The sequence below is a fragment of the Lates calcarifer genome, unplaced genomic scaffold, assembly GCF_001640805.2.
Source record: "Lates calcarifer isolate ASB-BC8 unplaced genomic scaffold, TLL_Latcal_v3 _unitig_664_quiver_869, whole genome shotgun sequence".
NCBI classification, from domain to species: Eukaryota; Metazoa; Chordata; class Actinopteri; family Centropomidae; genus Lates; species Lates calcarifer.
In genome coordinates this window covers 38411-60529 of record NW_026117888.1, presented here as the reverse complement: position 1 = coordinate 60529, position 22119 = coordinate 38411, and the positions used below count along the sequence as shown (strand labels likewise).

The window sequence follows — 22119 nt, the reverse complement described above, 5'->3', positions numbered from 1 at the left end:
AATAGTATGTGTAAATGATAACTAAATGATTTGTAAACCTATAAGAAATCATCATGGATAGATGCATCAGGTCGTTACAAATGGTTAATAATTAGTTTGGAAACCATCTATAAACATTATTTGGGTTGGGTGTTATAAAGTTGCAGCTGCCTGTTGCAGGCTGCCTTCAGGAGCAGAGACAGGGAGGCCATGAAGGCAGCACAGCAGGAGGTGAAACATTGTGTGAGGGAAGCTAAGGACAGCTACAGGAGAAAGGTGGAGCAGAAGCTGAGGGAAAACAACATGAGGGAGGTCTGGCAAGGTGTGAAGACCATCTCAGGTCACAACACAAAGACCAGAGCCACAGGGGGACAATGGAGAGGGCGAACGAACTGAATGACTTCTTCAACAGGTTCAACCAGCCCTTGTCCCCCCCACCCCCACCCTCACCGCAGCCATCTCTCCTTCTTCCCTCTACACACCTCCCCACAGACACCACAACACCCCCCTCCTCCTCCCCCACCCCATCACAGTCTCCGCCTCATATCACCACAGACCAGGTCAGAGGACAGCTGAGGAAGCTCCGGCCCAGGAAAGCAGCAGGCCCGGACAAAGTGTGTCCAAGACTGCTGAAGACATGCACTACAGAACTGGGGGAACCACTACAACGGATCTTCAACCTTAGCCTGCAGCTAGGGAGAGTGCCCACCCTCTGGAAGACATCCTGCATCGTTCCAGTTCCGAAGAAGAACCAGCCCAGCGAGCTGAATGACTTCCGACCGTGGCACTCCACTTCACACCTGATGAAGACGTTGGAGCGGCTCTTCCTTAGCCCTCCTCAGACCCCAGGTGCAACATGCCCAGGACCGCCTGCAGTTTGGCTTACCAGCAAGGTGTTGGTGTGGAGGATGCCATCCTCTACCTGCTACACAGAGCCCACTCCCACCTGGATAAGGGAAGCGGCACAGTGAGGATTCTCTTCCTGGACTTCTCCAGTGCCTTTAATACCATCCAGCCCCCTATGCTTCGTGACAAACTGAGCAGGATGGGAGTGGACCCCTATCTGGTGGACTGGATCTCCGACTACCTCCACTGGCAGGCCACAGTACGTCAGGCTGGAAGGACATCACGTCTGACACTGTGGTCAGCAGCACTGGAGCCCCCCAGGGCACAGTGCTGGCCCCTCTTCTCTTCACCCTGTACACCTCGGACTTCTGTTACAACTCGGAGCTGTGTCACATACAGAAGTACGCCGATGACACAGCCATCGTTGGGTGCATCAGGGATGACAGAGAGGAGGAGTATCGGAGACTGGTGGGGGACTTTGCTGCATGGTGCCACACTAACCACCTACAGCTCAACACTTCTAAGATGAAGGAGCTGGTCATTGACTTTGGGAGGTCCAGACCAAGACAGCGACCAATCCTGTTAGAGGGAGCTGAGGTGGAGGCTGTGGACTCCTACAAATACCTTGGGCTGTGGTTGGACAATAAACTGGACTGGACAACACACACCAGCCACCTGTATGGAAAGACACAAAGCAGGCTGTACTTCCTAAGGAGACTGCGGTCTTTTAATGTCTGCAGCAAACTGCTGTGGATGTTCTACCAGTCTGTGGTTGCCAGCGTCCTCTTTTACACTGTGGTGTGCTGGGGGAGCAGCATATCAAAAAAGGACACAAACAGACTGGAGAAACTGATCAGGCGGGCCGGCTCTGTGGTCGGCATGAAGTTGGACTCTCTGGTGACGGTGGCAGAGATGAGGACACTGGACAAACTGCTGGATATCATGGACAATACCAGCCACCCTCTGCACACTGTCATCAGCAACCAGAGGAGCCTGTTCAGTGAAAGACTGCTCCTGCCCAAGTGTAGGACCAACAGACTGAACTCCTTTGTCCACCATGCCATCACACTCTACAACTCCTCACTTGGGGGGGAGGAGGAGGGAGAGTAGGGTATGGAGGACAGAAGGGAGTGGTAGCCCCCCTTAAAGTGCAATAACCCACCTGGACACTCAAGTAACATACAGTTTCAGCATATCTATATTTATTATTTATGTTAATGCCACACACAGTCCAGTATACTCTGCATATTTATCTCTCAATCCAATTCTATTTATATTCTTTCCTATCCTCAATCCAATTCTATTTTTATTTTTATTTATATTCTTTCCTATTTTATTTACATCTTCTGCCTGTATTTGCTGCTGGAAACGTAATTTCCCCGAGGGAGTCATCCCAAAGGGATCAATAAAGTCCGTCTAAGTCTAAGTCTAAGTCTAAGTCTAATGATTATGATAACCTTGTTGTTACTTTGGTTCATAAATACTTTGTAAAGCATCTATAAACATTATCTGGATGGTTATTGTAAAGTTATTGTAAAGCTGATGCTTATAATACTCTCTCTTGTTGTATGGTATAGAACTTCCTTGCCACTTTTTAAATAATAATAATCATTGTCTCATATATGTAATTTTTAAACTAATTATTTTATAGTGTACATTATGTCATTGTTTGTCAACAGTGAAATAACTATTAACTAAACTGTCCCAAATTATCTCTATTATTATCTCTGTTTACTACCCTGTTATGAAAGTGACCAACTTCTTCAAATCAACCAGTACTTTCCCATCAGATGAAACCATTTCTGTGTTGGATTGCTTTGCTGTTCTGCTTCTCACATAATTACCTCCTCTCTGGTTCACTCTGTTTATGGCCTCTTTATATGTAAGTTTACTCTCTAACATGTGATTGTCACCACAGTTGTAGAGTTTTGGCTGCACAACATAATTACACTGCCCATGGCTAAGATCATCTGGCACATCTTATCCTTACATGTATTGACTGTATGACCAAACCTCTGACAGCTGAAGCAACTTGTTGGCTTTGGAATATACTCTCTCACACAATAACCTAGATATTTGAGGAAGACTTTGGGAATGCTTCATTGTCAAAATGTGCAACATACTTACTGTCTTTCCCTTTGTAGTTACAATCTGGGATATCAGAGCACCCCTCACTTTTCCACCTTGATTTCTTCCATGCTAGTCCTGATGGTCAGTTTGACTATGAATTGGAAAAATGAAAAATCTACTCACCCTTTCGTCAGATGGAAACTGTAGTCTGATAATTATGTCCAAGTCCAAGCACAACTTTCAAAGCCATAAAGAATATCCAACATGTTTATCTTTCAAACTTTTCAACGCCCGTTTCTCAGTTAGTCTCTTATAATATAACGGTTGATGATATGAAAACAAAATATACAGCCTATCCAATGCCATGCTTCTTCAAAGTAAGGTCACGTGCATCATTGAGCTGACACTTTGCTGAGCCACAATGTACACAAAGGTTTTTATTAATGAAGTAGTTTTACTTTATTAGTAAAAAATATAGGGTTCCTCATGACTGTATACATAAATAGACAGTCATATTCTTGCTATATATATATGCAAGAATATTTTCCACAGACATACAGTACAATTATCTATTTTCTAATCTAAAGAAACCCTGGCCCTGCCCCAACATTCCAGCACAGAGAACTTTAAGCCATTGCATGTCAACAAATCATGCTGTTATTTGAATCAGATTTTGTAGCTTGACACCTCCATCTCTCTCCACTACACTCTGCCATCCTATCACACTGACACACACAAATGAATAATATAACAGATGTTAAAATGTGTGCACTCTGTATCAAAAAATGTAAGGTTAAGTATGAACACATAATTTCCAAATCAAACAAACTAAAAATTGACTAGAATGGCTGCCTTGCAGCTGTATGTCCTCACCAATGAATCCAGTTAATTAGTGTATGAATTATTGCGTTATTGTCAAAAACATGTTTTGTGCAGTCACTGTGACCTTTGACCTTTGACCACCAAAGTCTAATCAGCAATTTTGAGTCCAAGTGAATGTTTGTGCCAAAGGGAGGGATTCCCTGGAGACGTTCCTGAGATACTGCATTCACGAGGCCAAAAAAACACATTTTGTCAGGTCGCTGTGACCTTGACTTTTGACCATCAAATTCTAATCAGAATGAAAAAAGCAGATAGGCAATGCCAAAACATAATGCCATGTCCGTTGCTGGCACAAAGTCATAAAATTGTGGGCCAGGATTACATTATTAAATATGATGAAAAGGCTACTGTGTCTGCATTTTTGTCGTTGTTTCTATCTAATTATTTCTAAACTCTCAACAATAGTTGAATAAGCTTGGTGACTCTGGTGGCTTAAAAGGGCTGACTCCTCTGGGCCCCAGCATATTTTAGTAATGCCAGCTCTTCCCTGATTTCTGATTTTTGGATGAGCCCTCCCCTTTTTAAGAAAGCTACACATATATACACAATCAACCATTTTATACAGTTTTATCCTGTGGAAATGGAAACTGTGAAATCATAACCAGGACTGAGAACACCGCATAGACACAGAACAAAATAAAAAATACAATGTCTACATCTGTTTTTATTTTGTGCGTGGTGCTCTTTTATTACATGTCTTCCTGTGATGGTAAAGTGAGGGTTCACATTTAAGAAAAAACTTGTAAATGTTGGCTTGCTTGTTTCCAGTGAGAAAAGGGAGTGCAATGATGAAGATGACAGCACAGTAAAAGAACTACAACATGTTGAGAAGACTGTACAGAATATTGTGTTCTATAAAAGCATCGTGTTTAAAAATTGACAAAATATAAATAACATGTGCCATACTAATTATGTGTCTGATTTGAATGGGCAGTGTGTACTAAGCAGGAGGTTTACTTTGGCCTTCTGGTTTTATGCAATATTAACACTGTAGTATTACAGTGCGTTTGCATGCATGCATTACGCCAGTTTTCAGATTAAGGTAATAGGTTGGAGATTATCAAATCAATTATAAAAGAGCGATTATAAAGTCTATTGAAAACATTTGACACTGCTGACTAATCATATTCAACTGAAGAAAATTATCCTTTTTAGGTTCAGATGTTTAGTCCATTGAACGGTTTTTAACAACTTCTCAAGAGAAACTCAAGATGTACAGGTGCTCTTAAAGTTAGTACAGGGGACCCACAAGGGTCTATTCTGGGTCTTCTTCTATTCACTGTGGACCAAAATGATATCACATCTGCCCCTCTGCATTGTGATGTACATTTTTATGCAGATTGTAATGTCTTATATATGTCATTCGCTTTCTTAACTGGTTTCAAATACTATGCTTGGCTAACTATGACTAACCCACTCCAGTTTATATAATAGTGTTAATTTCTGAAGAACATGTGGTAGCTGCAAGGGATCTTACTGGCACCACAAAAAAAGGAGTGTGTTTCTGTTTTAGCACTGACAATTATATTTCATTAGTTATTTTATCAGTAATTTATTTTATTTTTTTCACCCAAAATATATTTTTTTTCCAATTATCACTAGCTATGCTGCTGTTTGTACTGACATCATGACTTGTGTTACACTTCCTATCATAAAGCAATGTACTTGGGTGAATAAATAAACAGCAGGTTTAACTGATGACATCTACACTCAGTGTGGAAGAGACTGGTGTGAAGTGAAAACTTTTAGTCCTCAGCTAATTCCTGTTCATGGTACAATTTGATTGAAAATGGATGGATGGGATCAAGACAGACTGTTAAAGAATAATTTAAGTTTACAGCTACTGGTCATGTTTTCATGGTGTTGGTAATTCCTTTGCTGCTTTGATCAGGTTGTTCTAACTCATGGTTTTAAGTGATGCACTAAATCAGGCAGCACCACTGTAAATTCAGGATTATAGATTTTAGAATTTCCTACACAGTGTGCTAAGAAACATCAGTGCCATCCAATCAAAAGCAATCAACTATGTAAACAGAAAGAAATAAACAACATGTGCTGTTCATCTGATAACCCTTTGATGGTAACATACATGGACAGGTATATGTTTCAGAATTCAGTATTTATGTATTTTAGTGTGTGTTAACTATCATCCTGTGCTTATCTTTTCAACTACTTAAGTACCAACCAAACAGAGTCTTAATTTTAACTAGTTAATCTTTCTCATGTTTGAATTCACTGCCATTTGAATTCCCTCACTCTGGGTGAGTGCACACTGCCCATTTAGTAGAAAAGCAGAAAGTGAAACATATGCAGAAATACTGTAGATGCTGTTATGAAATAGTAGAAATAACTGCAACTGGATCTGCTGACTGGAATGATCTCAATACAAAATCATACATACAACCGTGCTGAGTATATCTAAAATGCAAAACACACAAAAAGAAGACAGAGGTGGGAATAAATAAAGAAAAGATCATTTCATTAGACTGCTGTCTCCTTGGTCCTAATAAAGCCCTGTTCTAGTGACACAAGCACTATAACAACAATAAGAACAAGAACAACTAAAACAATCAAAAGATGTAAAAATCACTCAACAAATGATTAAGTCAGAACTTTAAATAAGGTGAAAGGAGTGATTGTACCCCCTTTTGGTAAAATCAATCTTTTTTTATACATGAATTGAAAAAATATTTTTTCACATTGAGAGGGAAAATAAAATATTTACTGTACAAGAAATGAGACCAAACTCGTGGTAAAATTTGATAGGGATCCTCAACTCCCAGTGTGTACAATCCCAAGAAAAATCACCCACAATCCCTTTTGTTAATGCTTTTTGGAACACATTGTTAAAAAAACACTTGACCTCCAAGGTACTGATAACCAATTCTGATGGTAAGAAAAACTGTAGAAAAATAAAGTACCAGTAATCTCAAGATTAAAAGACCAAATGCCCTTGAAAATTTTCTAAAAACTCCAGACAAAGTGGAGAGGAATAATCCACAAATGCTGTACTTTATTTTCATTTTGTCTTTTTAAAAAATATTTTCATTTTCATCAGTCCAGCGGTTGATCTTTTGGCAGTACGTGGAACAAGAGGGGGATTGTGGGGAATACTGGGAGGGTTCTTGGGAATTTTCTGGTGACTCTGTCTCCTTCATGCTGAACTCCATACTCATGGAGGTTAAAGTTCTTAGTTCAGTGTTGACGCTTGTTCCCTCTGATGTGGTCTGGTGGTTCACGTCGAAAAGGCAGTGCATTTGGGTGTAATGGCTGGGGGTGCTGAGGTAAAATGGTGTGATGGGGACACAAGTAAGGAGGGAGAAGTGTGGGCAGTCGAGAGGTCTGGGGTGTGGTCCAAGTATTGGTAGATTGAAAGAGGGAGGGATGGACAGGTGACCAAAGACAGGAAAAAACAAGAAAGATATCTTTAGTGGATTTTGACAGGCAAATTTGAATATGTCAGATAACAACACATGAAAACACCTGTACAATCTGATACATGAGTGAAAAGGACGGTAACACCCAGAATAAAAATAAGAAAAAATAGAAAATAAAAAAGATGCATATAAATTGATCAATTGATGATGAACTAAATACTGTAAACAATTGTAATAATGGTTTCTCAAATAAAATAAGGAAGATCAGGTGTAGTCTCAAATCGTAGTAGTAATAGTAGTAGTAGTAGTAAAGTGATCAGTCAAAACAAATGGAGGCCAGGTCAAAAGCTGTGGTGGAATAACCTGTGCTGTAATTGTTCACATAGTAAATTCAGTAAAAGGTCCATTTTCACAGCTCTAATTTCAACAGCACAACAACAGAACCATGTCATAATCATCGCTCTGCTGAAAACACTTTTTCCTTTAACCAGAAATATTGTTTTAACTCTGATGGCTTCCCTACAATGGCTTTTTTGACCTCTGTGAAGCTCTTGACAATGCAACTCAACACTTCCTGAATTAAGACCCTTAAGGTTCCTGAAAGATTTTTAATGTAAACCATTTCTCAGCAAAGGTGAAAGAGGAGTGCACATGACATGACTGTTGTGGTATTGATGGAATTTATGCTATAAAAATGTATTATACTGAATTTATGAGGGCAACAGGTAAACATGAGGATGTGCTAAGTAACAACAAATTAGAGCAGCTATTCACAAAGATATGATAAAATATTCTCTGTCCCTGCCTCTAATATAAGACTGTTCCTAATAAAGGTTTGGCTCTCTGCAGTTGCTATCTGCCACTAATTGAGAATTTAACTGAAATTGACAGCAGAATCTGAAGTGAGATTTAAATCATGCTTTTTGCATTATGTCTTTTATGTTGATATGGTGCATTCATTTGCAACATTAACATTGCCTTCGACTCTATAGCTGAGCAGTATAGTGATGCTAATACAGGGCAAATACATTAGAATGATAATGGCAGCTGTGAAAACAGATACATCGTGGCAACAAGAAAAGCCTAAGAATGAAGCAGTATGAGTCTACTTTCTGTTTATGAAAACCAGATGGGAAAGCAGTAAAATGTTTAAGGTCACTGCAGCTTCTATTTAGGTAGGGTGGACATTTTAAATTAAAGTATAGAATGCCCCTGTCACACACCACAGTGTAATGGGCATGTCTGTCAGAGCAGTGGAATATAGAGAACTTGAAGTCAGTTATAAGATGTCATGGTTATGGTTGGGGAATGAGGTTGCTCTTGGGCTTTACTCTGATGTAAACACATTGAAGTTGACTGAATATGCCAGTAAAGCTGAGGTACATGGGGGCTTTTAAGCTCTCGGTAATGTCTCACAGGCTAATTAAATCCCTACCCCTCTCCTACTCTTTACAAAGTTGGTTTCAGAAAACTTATAGCTTCTAAGTAAACTTTAAGTATATCCTAGAAGTTTCTCAACATGGACACACAAAAGCCAGCTTCCTGGTTAATGGAAGTGAAGATTTATGCTTTGGGTGAAGGCAGCTAATTACACCCTGTGTGTGTAAACTATATTATTGCATGAGGCGTTTCAATAAATTCCACCAACCTGTGCTATCTTTACAGTAGCTCTGGCCTAATGACCTCCACTGCTAACAAGCTATGTAAGTGACACTGTTAACAGGTTGACTTTTCCCAATACATTATATACACACTTTGACCTCTTGTCGGTGATATTTTGAAATTGGAAAGATAAACCTACAAATGTGAAATGTAAACGGTTGCTTTATTACCAAAATAATATTAAAGCTAAATTTGGTTACACAGCAGCAGTTGTAGTACACGGGAACAGGTCTGTAGGCCTCTATTGTTTTTCTCCACTGCTGGATTACACAGGCTGTTACAAGACTACTATTACCATTACTTGTACTACTTTTATTTTGGAAGCTTTGTGTTAGCTATGCTCATCTACATGCCTTGATGGTCGGTCAGACTGCACTGAGGGCTTGAAAGGCCCACAGCCCAATCACTGCATAGACTGATTGGGAGGTAGGGCCACTGTGTTTACATACCAGGCTGTCAGTCAGCTAAACAACACCAGATCCCCAGCCTGGACCCTTTAACATCACATAAACAAGGCCACAATTAAAGCCTCATGGGCACCATTACTTAACATACCTCATACTGCTGAGACATCTTGTTTCATGTTGAAACAGACTTAACCAAACTCTTACAACACACTCCACATCCATACATGTACTTGTGTAATACAGCAGAATGTTTAGCAGTGACTAAATATCAACAGAGTCATAATAAAGAGCTATGTAATGTTACTTTGCCATGATTATCACCATTGCCATGTTTACATCATTTTACTTGGTCTAGCCAGGATTGTTTTGCTGGTGTAATTACAGTCGTGGCTTCCAGCATATGTTCAGTGGTTCATAATGATTCATGTACAATGTAATGTATTTAACCACTTCAGTGAAATGTTGCTATTTGGCTTCCTCTAAAGCAGAACTGTCAGGGCCAAATTTACCAAGAAATGGGATTGTGCAAATGAGTGCTACAGTTTTCCATGAGTTCCATGAGAACAGCAACCTGCATGTATTCAGTGTGTGGTTTACTAAGACAGCAGCTCATCATGTCCAGGTAGGTTCTTGATCACAAAGCTGAGAAAATTGATATTAATTATCTTGATTCCATGTGGTCCAATATCACTTGAAAAAAACTCTTACTCAAACTAGAGGGAGATGGGGAACAAGCATCAGGTCCAGCAGCCCAGACTGGACAAAGTGGATATGGATGTTACTGCAGTAAATGCAGCCAAATGCACATTTAAATATCTTTAAAAATGTGGCTCATGCTGGCTAAATTCTGTTATTCAAAATCCATATATGCACAGTGCTGAGAGGTACACATTGCAAACACAAAAATGACATGAAAACTGTGACTCCAGTTTGCTACATTAGTTTGATAAATACAGCGCATTGTGTTTGGGGAAGAATGTGTTGCATCTGGCACGAAAGCCTTAGTAAATTTGGTTCTTGGTGCTTTGTGGTTTAAGAATACATCCAGCCACAGATTTGGTAAGGGTAAGGGAATGTGATCTTCTATCTGTTTTCCTCTGTCTGCATGATCGTGTCAGAGTTTCAGTCAGACCAGTCAGAATGGTAAGGGATGGGTGAAGGAGGGTTCAGGGTGTGCACTCACCTTCCAAAAGCGCAGTCTATCTTACTCTGGGCTGATCTCTGTTTCCTGGTGTACAACCACTTTGGTAACAGACATATCTGGGTGCTGCTCTTTTGCTTCTTTAATGGCCTGGGCCAAAGCCTGAGTAGTGATCAAAGGACAGCATTCCAGGTTTGTTCAGAAGAATGCGATTTATGAGTTTAATTAAAATGACTTCCACGCAGAACAGATCTACTTAATATAGGAGCACAATTGCTCTATGAGGCAAATTAAGCCTAGAAATAATTCCGGCTCATTCTAACGGATACGCGCATTTCAATAAATGAGCCAACACACAATTATGCCACTTGCTTACTACAGACCTTTGAGGAAAACAACATTATTACAGCATGATTTAGTGTGAACAGTGAAACATGAAAAAAAGCACTTCTCCTCTTCCATCATTTACATTTCTCACCTTGTCATGATCAATTTCAGTGTCTCCAGTGATGACGATTCTCTTCTCAATGCGAGTCTCAGAGATCCCTCCTTTCACCGTCTATAATAGAGAGATGAAACAGGCTGAGTATGATCTAAGAAAAACTGAAAACCCTGTAAATAAAATGCAGTGTCCTTTCTTAATAGAGGACTAGATAGATTAGAAATACTAGTTTAGAAATAATGTGATACACAGTGATGCATGGAAACATGGATGTTTACAAGACATGCATAAACTGTAAAGCAAAGGGACATTTGAGAGTATACATACATTTCTATAAACAGAAAGTCTAATGTTGCCATGGACGGACAGCTATCAGTGGATTATTTTGATACTGAACTAAACTGAACTAAACTTCTAAACCTGATAATTGTTAGTTCTGATAATTGTAACTTCTGGAGTCTCTGTACATCTTTGTACAGACCTCAGTAAGTGTAGGTCATGCTAAACCTAAAATACACTCACTGAGCACTTTATTAGGAGCACCTTACTAATACTGTGCAGGGCCTCCTGTTGTTCTCAATACAGGATGGATTCCACCAGATGTTGGAAACTTTCCTCTGAGATTCTGCTCCATGTTGATTTGACTGCATCACATCATTTCTACAGATTTGTCAGCTGCACATTGATGCTGCCAATCTCCTGTTCTACCACATCACAAAGGTGTTCTACTGGATTCAGATCTACTGACTGGAGAGACCACTGAAGTTCACTGAACTCACTGTCATGTTCATGAAACCAGTTTGTGACATGGAGCATTATCCTGCTGGAAGTGGCCATTAGATGGTAAACTGTGGCCATAAAGGGATGAACACTCAGATAGGCTGGTGCATTCAAACAATGACTAATTGGTATTAAGTGGCCCAAAGTGTGTCAAGAAAACACTCCGCACATCATTACACCACCACCACTGACTGCTGGACTGGACTGGACTGCTGACACAAGAATCAATGGATTCATGCTGTTGAACCAAATTCTGACTCTACCACCTGCTGCCTCAGCAGAAATCCAGAGCCATCAGGTCAGTTCTTAGCTGATGAGTGGAACCTGATGTGGTTTTCTACTACTGTAACTCATACGCCTCATGGCTGGATGTGTTGTTCATTCTGAGATGTTTTTCTGCACAGTTGTAAAGAGTGGTTATCTGAGTTACTGTAGCCTTTTTCTCAACTCCAACCAGTGTGGCCATGCTCTGCTAACCTTTCTCATCAACAAGGCATTTCTCTCAGTATGACTGCTGTTTACTGGATGGTTTTGGCAGCATTTTAAGTAACTCTGGGGACTGTTGTGCATGAAAATCCCAGGAGATTGGCAGAAATACTCAAACCAGCCCACATTAAAAACAACAAAAAGTATTCCTGATTTTGATAGGAAGAGGTGCCAGGCTCGGTTACCCTCCATCAGATACTTAAATAGTGTGACGTCAAGGGTCATTCATCATCAACTGAAAGCAGAGACTTTCAGTCCCTTGCACCAGTGATATTGACCCTTGACGTCTCACTATTTAAGTCCATCACAGCGTAGTGGTACTGTGCTGATCTGTATTGACTGACTGTGGGACTATTAATGAAGTAAGCAGACCTTGGTGATCTGGGTGGTTGTGGTGGTGCTGATGGTCTCAGAGGTGATGGTTTGGGCACTCAGCAGCACTCCTGAGTCCCTCTCTGCCAGGTTGTCCACCGGCTGTGGGAGAGACACCTTTTAAGTGTTAGACAGGTTAATCAGTTTAAACACACTCAGCTATCTCTGATCTTGTTTATAATTTGTGCAATTATAAGACGTTGGAGCTGGATATTGAACCTCAGGTCTTTTTTTGTTACTAACCAAATATGTCTCTAACTTTCTTTTATCAAGATTAAGTTATGTGACTGGTTGTTTTGAAAATACTTTAGTATTTGAGAACGTTGGCTTTATTGTCAATTAAAATGTTTTTATTTCTAAAAATAAGCTATCAATGCATGGATGGTTATTGTTGACTGAATTGTAAATTTGAAACCTTATAGAAAATACAAATAAGTAAGGCTGGATTACTAACAAAGCAGGGCAACTGCTGTGGGGCCTCAGTACGTCAGGACATCCAAAGAGTCCAGGTTAAAGGGGAATGGTAAATGGCTGCATTTACATCGCAGTACTTTGAAAAGCTCTTACCAATTTGCCTGTTGCACCAGTTCTACTTCCTTAGACACAGACCACCAAGGTGCAGGGAAACTAGTTTGTGATTACTTAACTGACTGCAAATTGGTTTGTTCATACTGTATGCACCAGTAAAGCATTGTAACTAAATCTTACCAAGTCTGTTCAATTTTATTGAGCCAATATCAAGGGGCTTTTTCAACAAACTGAAAGGAGCCATGGATATGTAAAAAAAAAAAAAGACAAACAACAACAACAACAACAAAAACATATGTAATGCCTATTGGGTAAAGGTCAAAATTTCAGGCTGGGCCAGACCCCTACAGTGAACATTCTGTATGTCAACATGTGTAGCAATACAGCTTTAAAAAAAAATCTGCATACAAAGTTACAAAATTTTGATTTAGAATTGAATTTAATCAGAGCTAAATATGTTTTGTGAAAGTTATAAGTTTGTGTGCAATTCCCAGAATTCCCCTCACCTGTGCTGATTCGTATGTAATGGTCTTGGTCTCAGTGTGAACTAGGGGCATGTCCTTGTAGGTCACAGTTCCTCTCAGGGAGTTGGTGACATCTGAGATGGTGATTGTCTGGGTCTTTAGCACCGGAGACTGGAGGGATAAGATAAATAGTCAGCAACAAACTCTCTGCGGGCTCTGTCAATACAAAATAACTGCCACACATGAATTCAAATACGCTGACACATTACAGCCTTTCAGGATTAAGGTTGGATTGAGGTCCTTTGGCCTCTAACTGCCACCATACTGGCTGGCAGAAAACATGATACCCTGTCCTGCAAGCATGTAAATGTATTAATACTGACTGCTGGGGTAACTGCTGTAGTTTTGCTTTTATTAAAAAAGGGAGGGAACATACTCATATCACCCATGGATTTACCATCATAATTTTTGAAAGGACCACACAGAATATGTTATGGTTTATTTCACACACAGATGACGCCATCAGTAGGATGAGGTGTCACATCTGCTCTAACATTAGTCTACTGAGCTAAATAAGAATCACTTAGGGCTTGTTGTGTAGGATGAACCTGACATCATATTAATATGGAGAGGTTTATATGTCAACTCATCATTAGTTTTATCCTCTGAGAAGGTATCAGGGGGAACTGGAATCCTCTGTTTATCATCCTTGGCTCTGGGGGAATAGGTTTAGCCTTCATTCCTCCAAAGGATACATATTGACTATTGAAACACTCACTGACTGCTGATCAGAGTGACTAATGCTACAAAACCGTAGAAATGCCACAACACAAATAACTAACACAGTGTGAGCATACTCAGTGGCACAAGCATTCAGTGAGGTTGCAGCCAGCAGAGTGAAAGCTTTTGAATGTTGTGACAAAATACATTTTAGTTAACAGGCGTAACTTGAAAGTAAAGTTAACCAGCTACAGTTAATGAATTGACAGTACAATTGCACATAAATAGGTTTTCAACATGATGGGCACAGTTTCTTGCAACCTATGCTTGTAAATGCCATGTCCAATATATTGCTGAACAGCAAATCTACGACAGAGGAGACAGGTAGTTTAATCTACAAAATTCTGTAAGTGTGTGGTTAACAACTATAAACAATTTGTGTGTTTGGAGCAGATATACACATGCATGTCTGCCTTTCTTGACTTCCTTGCTGACAACATTTGTTCCTTCCTGCTCCGACTCCAACCAATCAGAACCTGCCTGGCTGAATGCTTGACTTAAAAAAAAAAAAAAAAAAAAAAAAAAGCAAGGCACTCCTCAGCCTTATCAGTATTTACTGCACCTTCCCTGTTACTTACAGGAAAAATGCAACAATAGAGCACTTCAGATACTTTCAGACAACAAATTCTTGCTGTAGCTACAACCAGTGTAGCCACAGTAAACACAATGGCAGCCAGCTGAGCTTTTTTCAACTTGCTATTGTGATACATTGTGATACATGCTTATCAGCATGTCAACCTTTCATCCACTGTCTGCCACTGATGTGAGTCTGGGTGACGGTGGCAGCAGATGAAAGCAGGGTAGCCCATATGTACCTCATCACTCTCCGCAGTTCCTCAGGAACCAGAGGATCAAGAGGCAACCTCCCAGGACTGTCACTGGGTCTGCCACAAGGTTCCCTCCCAGATGGACATATCCAGAAAATCTTTAAAGAAAGCTGACCAGGAGGTATCGTAAAGAGATGCTCAAACCATGTCAACTAGCTCCTGTCAACATGAGGAAGTTCTTTCTCAATGCCTGAGCTCCTCATCCTGTGATGTGTGTTCACATAACGTCTTTTCCTAATTGTTCCCAGCGACAAGAGAGTATATGCAGAGAAAAAGTGCTTGTATTGTAGATTGTTATGGCAATGTATAGCAAGGCACACAGTATAAGAGCAGCAGTAAAATCTCATAGCCATAAACTGTATATGAGATTGGGATGAGCCACCAATACCCACAACTGACAACACCATATGGCAGCTCAATTGTAAACTATGTATGCTGAACACTGATGGATTATCAATAACCAAAAACTCCACTTAACTCTGACAAGACTCACAATACTGCATCCTATAGTAAACAGTGTACTCGCTCAGTTTGTTTTGTATCTGCTTCTGAATGAAATGTGTGCTTTTTCTTTGTTACTTGAAATAAGTGATGAAAAATGTGACCTGTAGTAGCCCTGCACTGTCAGAGAAGTTGAGCAGTGACCTCCTGTCAAACCAGATAAAGTAAGATAAAATAAAGATTATGACATTTACTGTAGGTATAGAAATAACAAAAGCAATTTAAAGCCACTGGTGACATTTCTAAGTGCTGGTGGCAACACAACATACATATTTAACCCATATTAAACTACAAATTCACAATTTTGAGCTCCCTGTACCTTTCAGCCACAGTAGGTGGATTGAGCAACCTGTAGTGTAAGGTAGAGAGTGGACCAGATGTTCACTACATGGGGAGTGGCAGTGGTGACTCCCACATAAGGTGATGTTATGTACATACCCTTCAGACTCCAAAGGACCTTCACCAAAGACAAACTAGACAAGAGGAAACTTATGGATAAATCATTCTTACCAAAAGACAACTGTATTATACATATTCAAATGTAGACATTTCACTTTTGATGCATTTAATATTTTTAGAGAAACTATAACATACCTTAATGTAGCTTTAAATTAATACTAGAAAAGTCACACTATATCAAGAAAGACAGAATAAATCCATTTGCTGAATAAAGGAAAAGTCCATCAGTAGACAATGAAAAAACTAAAATGTGGTAATTTCCTTTAGTGTCACAGTGAAAAGTAAAGGCTTACAGATTCAGAATTATCCAAAAATCCATTGATACAATCATTAGCAGGTCATACAGATGTGCACACACCCACCAATAGTTTGAGTACATTTACTGAGCATGCACAGTCTTTTATGAGTGTATTTATTTCATTAGCAGTGTTGTAAAAGTAGTAAGACACATTACATGTTGTATTATGTCAGTCCCGCCAACATCTCAAAGGGTAAACATTATACTTTCCCAGAGTTTGTTTCGATTCAGTCATACATTTTTCAGTTCTACATTTACATTTTAAAGGCTTCAAGCAACATCTATACTGTGGATACAACATTCCTTAAAGTTGAAATTATACTTAAGAATCCATTATATATGGCAATGAAATCTTAGAGGATGATCTAATGATGCAAGAAAAATAAAGCCTACTAATTGGTATATCATGTAATGTCAACTGACTCAAACTTAATTCATGTAGAATATATCCTTTAAAACTAAACCTGAAAATGTTCTCAGGAAACTAAATACATAATTCTGAGTCTTGAAATTATGGAAACCACACAGCAGTAGAATGATCTGGTGTAAAAAGGAGATCAAATTAAAGAATATATGGAGCACTAAGAAACAGCTTAGTGGACCATCAACATACTGTACTTCCAGTATTGACAAATGAACCAAAAGGTTTCAATTTCTCTACCTCTACTGTTGAGGGGGCAGTGTTTAAACGCCTGCATGGACAGATTTAAAGCTAAGTATGCAACTTTTCATACTGCATAACAACTAAAATAAACAGTTACCAAGCAATTTATAAGGAACACCTGTACACCTTTTCATTCATGCAACTTTCCAATCAGCCAAGCATGTGGCAGCAGTTCAGTGCATAACATCCTGCAGATACAGGTCATGAGCTTCAGTCAATGTTCACATCAAACATCAGAATGAAGAAAAAGTGTAATCAGACCGGCTCACTGTAGTGAGCAGAGAAGCATCTCAGAATGAATATGTTGAACCTTGAGGTGGATGGACTACAACAGCAGAGGACCATGACAGGTTCCACTCCTGTCAGCCAAGAACAGAAATCTGAGGCTGCAGTGGACACAGGCTCACCAAAACTGGACAGCCGAAGTCTGGAAACATGGCCTGGTCTGATGGATCTGGATTTCTATTGAGTCATGCAGAATTTGGTCTCAACAGCAAACCAACCTGCCTTATGTCAACAGTCCAGGCTGCTGCTGGTGGTATAATGATGTGAATGAATGTCCACTTAATACCAGTTATTGTTTGAATGCCACATGGTATCATTGCTGACCATATGTGTAACTTTGTGGCCACAATTTACTATGACCTTTTGATGGCTACTTCAAGCATGATAATCTATGACAAGAAGAATTGAGAGCAAAGGGAGGCTCAACCCAATATTAGTATGGTGTTCCTAATAAAGTGCTCAGTGTATGTAGCTACTACCAGCAGAATGAGTATTGCAGTACTCTGCAGCATCGGTGCTGTGACACTAGAATGGCTGCTTGCCAAACTAGCCAATGCCTGGGTCAACAGCTTTACAGCTTACAAACATTACACAATGTAATTTTCCACAATGTTTAAAACTAAAACTTCACCACAATAAAATGTATAAAACTGGCAAAAATATTATTCAAAGGAAATATCTGATCACAGAATAGAGTGGTGCAGGGATGACATAGCATCACTCTGGTTCCCTCGACAAAAAAGGAATGGGTCGCATGACGTCCATGTCATCATCATCAGGCTTCTAATTTGTAATTTGATTTAGCCGCTTACCTCCTCTAGAAAAGCCTTTGTTCTTATAAAGTTACTGATAGTTTCTAGCTTCTCGTGTGCAGCGTTATGACATCCACAACCTCTGTAGTCTCATTTAGCCACTCGTTAGCAACCTTTTTTAAGACACATAAAAGCTTTTAAAAATCACAAATGGCGTATTTTCTGACGTACTTTCTGTGTCTTGACCTTGTGTTAACCACAGACAATATTTTGAAACGATGGAACTGGAAGTGCTAAAATGCTAACTTATTTTCAGGTTTTAGGACTCATTCCTGCACCACCCTATAAGCAACAGGATTATTAATCTGATCGCACCTCTGATGCCAACTTTCAGTACTTGACAGTTTATGTATATCTGTACAAACTGAGATTTCATACAAAGTCTTATTAGAAGACTTTACAAGTACTCCTGAATGGCCCACTTCCCTGATAGCCATGACAATTAAATGCCAACGTTCAAGACCTACTCAGGAAGTAGCGTGCCCTTCATGTAGTGCGGAGTGGGTGTGTTCCTGGAGACAAGAGTCTGTGCCTGGTGATGATCCAATAGTTAATTTCCTTTTCCAAAAACCATGACCATTTGTCTCTCTAATCTTAATGTTCTAGTTGCCTAACCCTAACCATGCTTTGGTTGCAAAAGAAATAACTTAAAAAACACTGGTGTTGAACATTAAAATGTTTCACTTTGCAGTTATATTGTAAAATTCATTAGCATTTTTTGGATTCCATGCGTACTTGGTCATTTATTTCTGTTAACAGGACACACATACATTTTCAGTCACTGCTACCATTCAACAAGAAAGATACTGCAACAACAATAAAGGCAGACAACATCTGAGAAGTGTATCAACTGTTATGTACCCCACATTCACTTTTAACCAGTCAGACCTTATGTCTGCTATTAACTAACCATTCTGGTACTGGCAGGTTTCAAAATAGTTCCTTTCTCAGCAAGTATCTGGAATGTACTGTATTCATCTCTGTGGTCGACATTCACACAACTGTAGTAATGTAGGCCAGTATGTCAAAAGACTGTTCCAAACAGGATCAGTACAGTCAACATATATCAGTGTACTGATATGTATTTTTGGGAATCAAATAGTGCCAGGAAATTTGTGCTAAATTATTAAGGTGTGTTCAAGTTTCTGGTGTCTTGTGTCCATCTTCTGTCCATCTGAGCAGGTGCTAGCCACTGCTAACTGGCTGTTTGGTGTGAATAAACACAGACTGCACCAACAGTTCTGCAGTCAAATTTGTGTGATTCACACAACGTGACCATTCATAATTACAATTAGACTGGGAAACAGCTGATATAATGGGTTCTTAATTTTTGAACTGTGTGTGTGTCTGCAGGTCAGCACTGTCAAAACTGTATACTTCGCCTCTGCAACAGGATCTTGTTATTAACGGCAGAATTGAAATGAACTGAACGATCCAAAATTTCGCTGCTGTGATTGCTGCTGTGACTGGGCCTTAAGGGTAGAATTTTTTAATTGGTGTGCAGTTTATCAAAATGAGTCACAAGTCTTTGAGCAGGATTTTGACAAGCTTGGCCTATGCAAAAGAGAAAAGTTGCATATCATAGCTAGACATACAAAACCACATTTATCAGTCAACTAACAGGTTTTTGATAACCAACAATATCATGTAAACAAGTACACCATGCCTTAAGAAGTACAACAGTTTCACTTTAAGGCATTGTACATTAGTAATGCAGGACAGTACTGAGCCAACTACTTCAGAACATTATGTATTACATATTTAGATGTATTGAAAGTTCTTACTTTTGCTTGCTATTATTTTCCCTTTATCCTTGTTGGTTGCTAGACCTCATCATCCAGTGGAAACTGCATATCTCCAGTCCTGATGATTGTTACACCTTATCTTAATATGTTGATTTGCCATGTTTCTTTTTAGGTTTAGAAAATTCTCCTGTTAGGCTCATGAAACCTTTCAAAACCCACTACATTGTGTCAAAACTATTACTGTTTTGTCACCATTGTGCTGCACTCCCAAGATTGTTTCTTTATCTGTAACCTTTAAAGATTAAGATAGCTCAGTAATTGTTCAAACAACAGTCAGTAATGAAAATGTTGCTTATGTCTGCTGTTCTTAACACCTGGAAGACTACAAAAATAATGGCCCTGCATTGCCCTGTAGTTGTATTCCATTTGGATATTGTATTATCATCCTAGTGTCACATCATAGTTCATCATAGTATCTCTATGGTTCATCCAGCCATAGATTATGGGTACAATTAAGAGTCAATATTTGCTGAACTTAAGTTAGTGGATAAGTATGAAATTGCTGTAATGCATTCCTGAGTAATTCATTGTCTCCACTGATATATTCTAAACTTATACCTGGCCTGATTGTCTGCTGATACTTGGTCCGTGATTAACACAGGGCTAATGCATGTCAGCTGCAACAGCAGTCTGCTAAGCTGCACACAGATTCTTAACACTGTCAGAGAACTTTGGTCAACTAACTAAATATACTTCCTCCATATAATGTTGTCCAAGGGCTGTTTAACAGAAGGATATGAGATATTAGTATATTTCAAAATTCATCATGCATCTTAGTACATCCCTGTAGTGAACTAAACTGATGTTCAGTGAATAGCAAAAAACACTAACTACTAAGGACACTGTACTATATATACAATGCAAGTCTTTATCATCATTAAGTAAGTAAGTAATTTCAATTATGAGAACACAGAGAAAAGGGTTTTCTTGTTCTGAAAAAGAAATGCTACCTCTTACTGATTCTTTAAGCGAGATAATGTAACTTTTAAAATAGGAAATAGCACTTCATTCTCTTACAAATCGGTAAGGTTGAATTTCTAATGAATATAAAACACCCTTGCATAATTCAGTTCACCCAGAAATTTTTCTGCAACGGTCTTACTTGATATGACCAATAGCTGACGGTGGCTAATGTTAGCTAAAAACAGTAAACTGAGACAGGCAATTCTGTAACTGACATTACCAGGGATTTTACATGACATGTGTTTAGCATTTACCGTTGCACTGTAATCGACCTTTTGCTCAGTGTCTCTCCTGAATGGCAAATGTCTAGTGATAGCTTAGCAACCATAACTAGGCATGTCAGGTTTGTCAGCCTTTGGACTTCTTCACAGGATGAAGCAGAGTGCATGGGGCTATCGTAAGGAGGACTAATTTTCTTTTTCTTTTTGTTTTCCAATCAGAAACACAAGAGCAAGAGTGTAAAGAGTGGATTAAACAGTGTGTTTGTCTGCTCTAACATACGCTACTAATGTTAGCATACCTGGCAAACCTGCTTACTACCTGCAGTGGTCACCTTAATCACACTGGTCACTTTAATTCCAGTGGCAAGTAAGGAGCAAAATTATTAACTACATTATTTTGTGGCATTAGAGGCTACATAAGACTTTTTTTCAGGACTGGAACATCTGTGTGAGAGCTGGTCCCTAATGCAGCTATATCTCCTGGAAAAGCGTCTTAAGTTACACAGTGTTATGTTTGCCAAATTCTGTGGTTTGTCCTCATTCCCAAAGCCTTTAAATGTATTCATTACATGTGGAAGAGTGGAGTTAACTAACAACACTGAATTGCCAGTGTCAGTGACTGAATCAGTTGCTTTTAGCAGTGGGGCTACTCAAAGGTGACCGACAGCTGTCAACTTCAGAGTATGTTACTTTCTCATTAAAAGCTTAATAAAACACTGTGAAAGTCACACAAACAATCACAATGATAGCTTTCTCTAAAACAATTGGGTGCTGAACTATAAATCTTATGTGCAGTGCTTGTATAGATTTGTACTAAACTAAATGTGACAGCTTGAACCAGAAAGAGACTGAACATACTGCAGAACTGAAGACAGAGTCAGAGCTGCACCACACTGTTTTGAAGTGCCTTTGAACAGTGATGTGTTCACTTATGTAAGTATATACCGAAGTGCCTTTGAACAGCAATGTGACCATTTAGTTTAGTGAAACCGTGAGTGGCCAGAGTGTATGTGACTACCACTCTTTAAACAGAACTGAATTAAGGGATTCAAATCAGCAAAGTCTGTC

At 39.3% G+C, this 22119-nt stretch overlaps 1 protein-coding gene across 2 annotated transcripts in view; it reads right to left on the bottom strand.

Annotated features, from left to right (window-relative positions):
• Nucleotides 1-4421: 4421 nt before the first annotated feature.
• Nucleotides 4422-22119, bottom strand: part of LOC108879441 (protein 4.1) — a 40352-nt gene continuing 22654 nt past the window's right edge. The window contains exons 15-19 of one of the 2 annotated variants that reach the window (XM_018670714.2): nt 13479-13607; nt 12445-12561; nt 10843-10923; nt 10407-10526; nt 4422-7119 (exon numbers count right to left, since the gene is read on the bottom strand). In XM_018670714.2, the coding sequence (XP_018526230.1) occupies nt 10428-10526; nt 10843-10923; nt 12445-12561; nt 13479-13607 (426 nt within the window). In that variant the 3' untranslated portion in view covers nt 4422-7119; nt 10407-10427. The remainder of the gene's footprint in view (nt 7120-10406; nt 10527-10842; nt 10924-12444; nt 12562-13478; nt 13608-22119) is intronic. The other variant, XM_051069228.1, reaches the window with a different exon arrangement.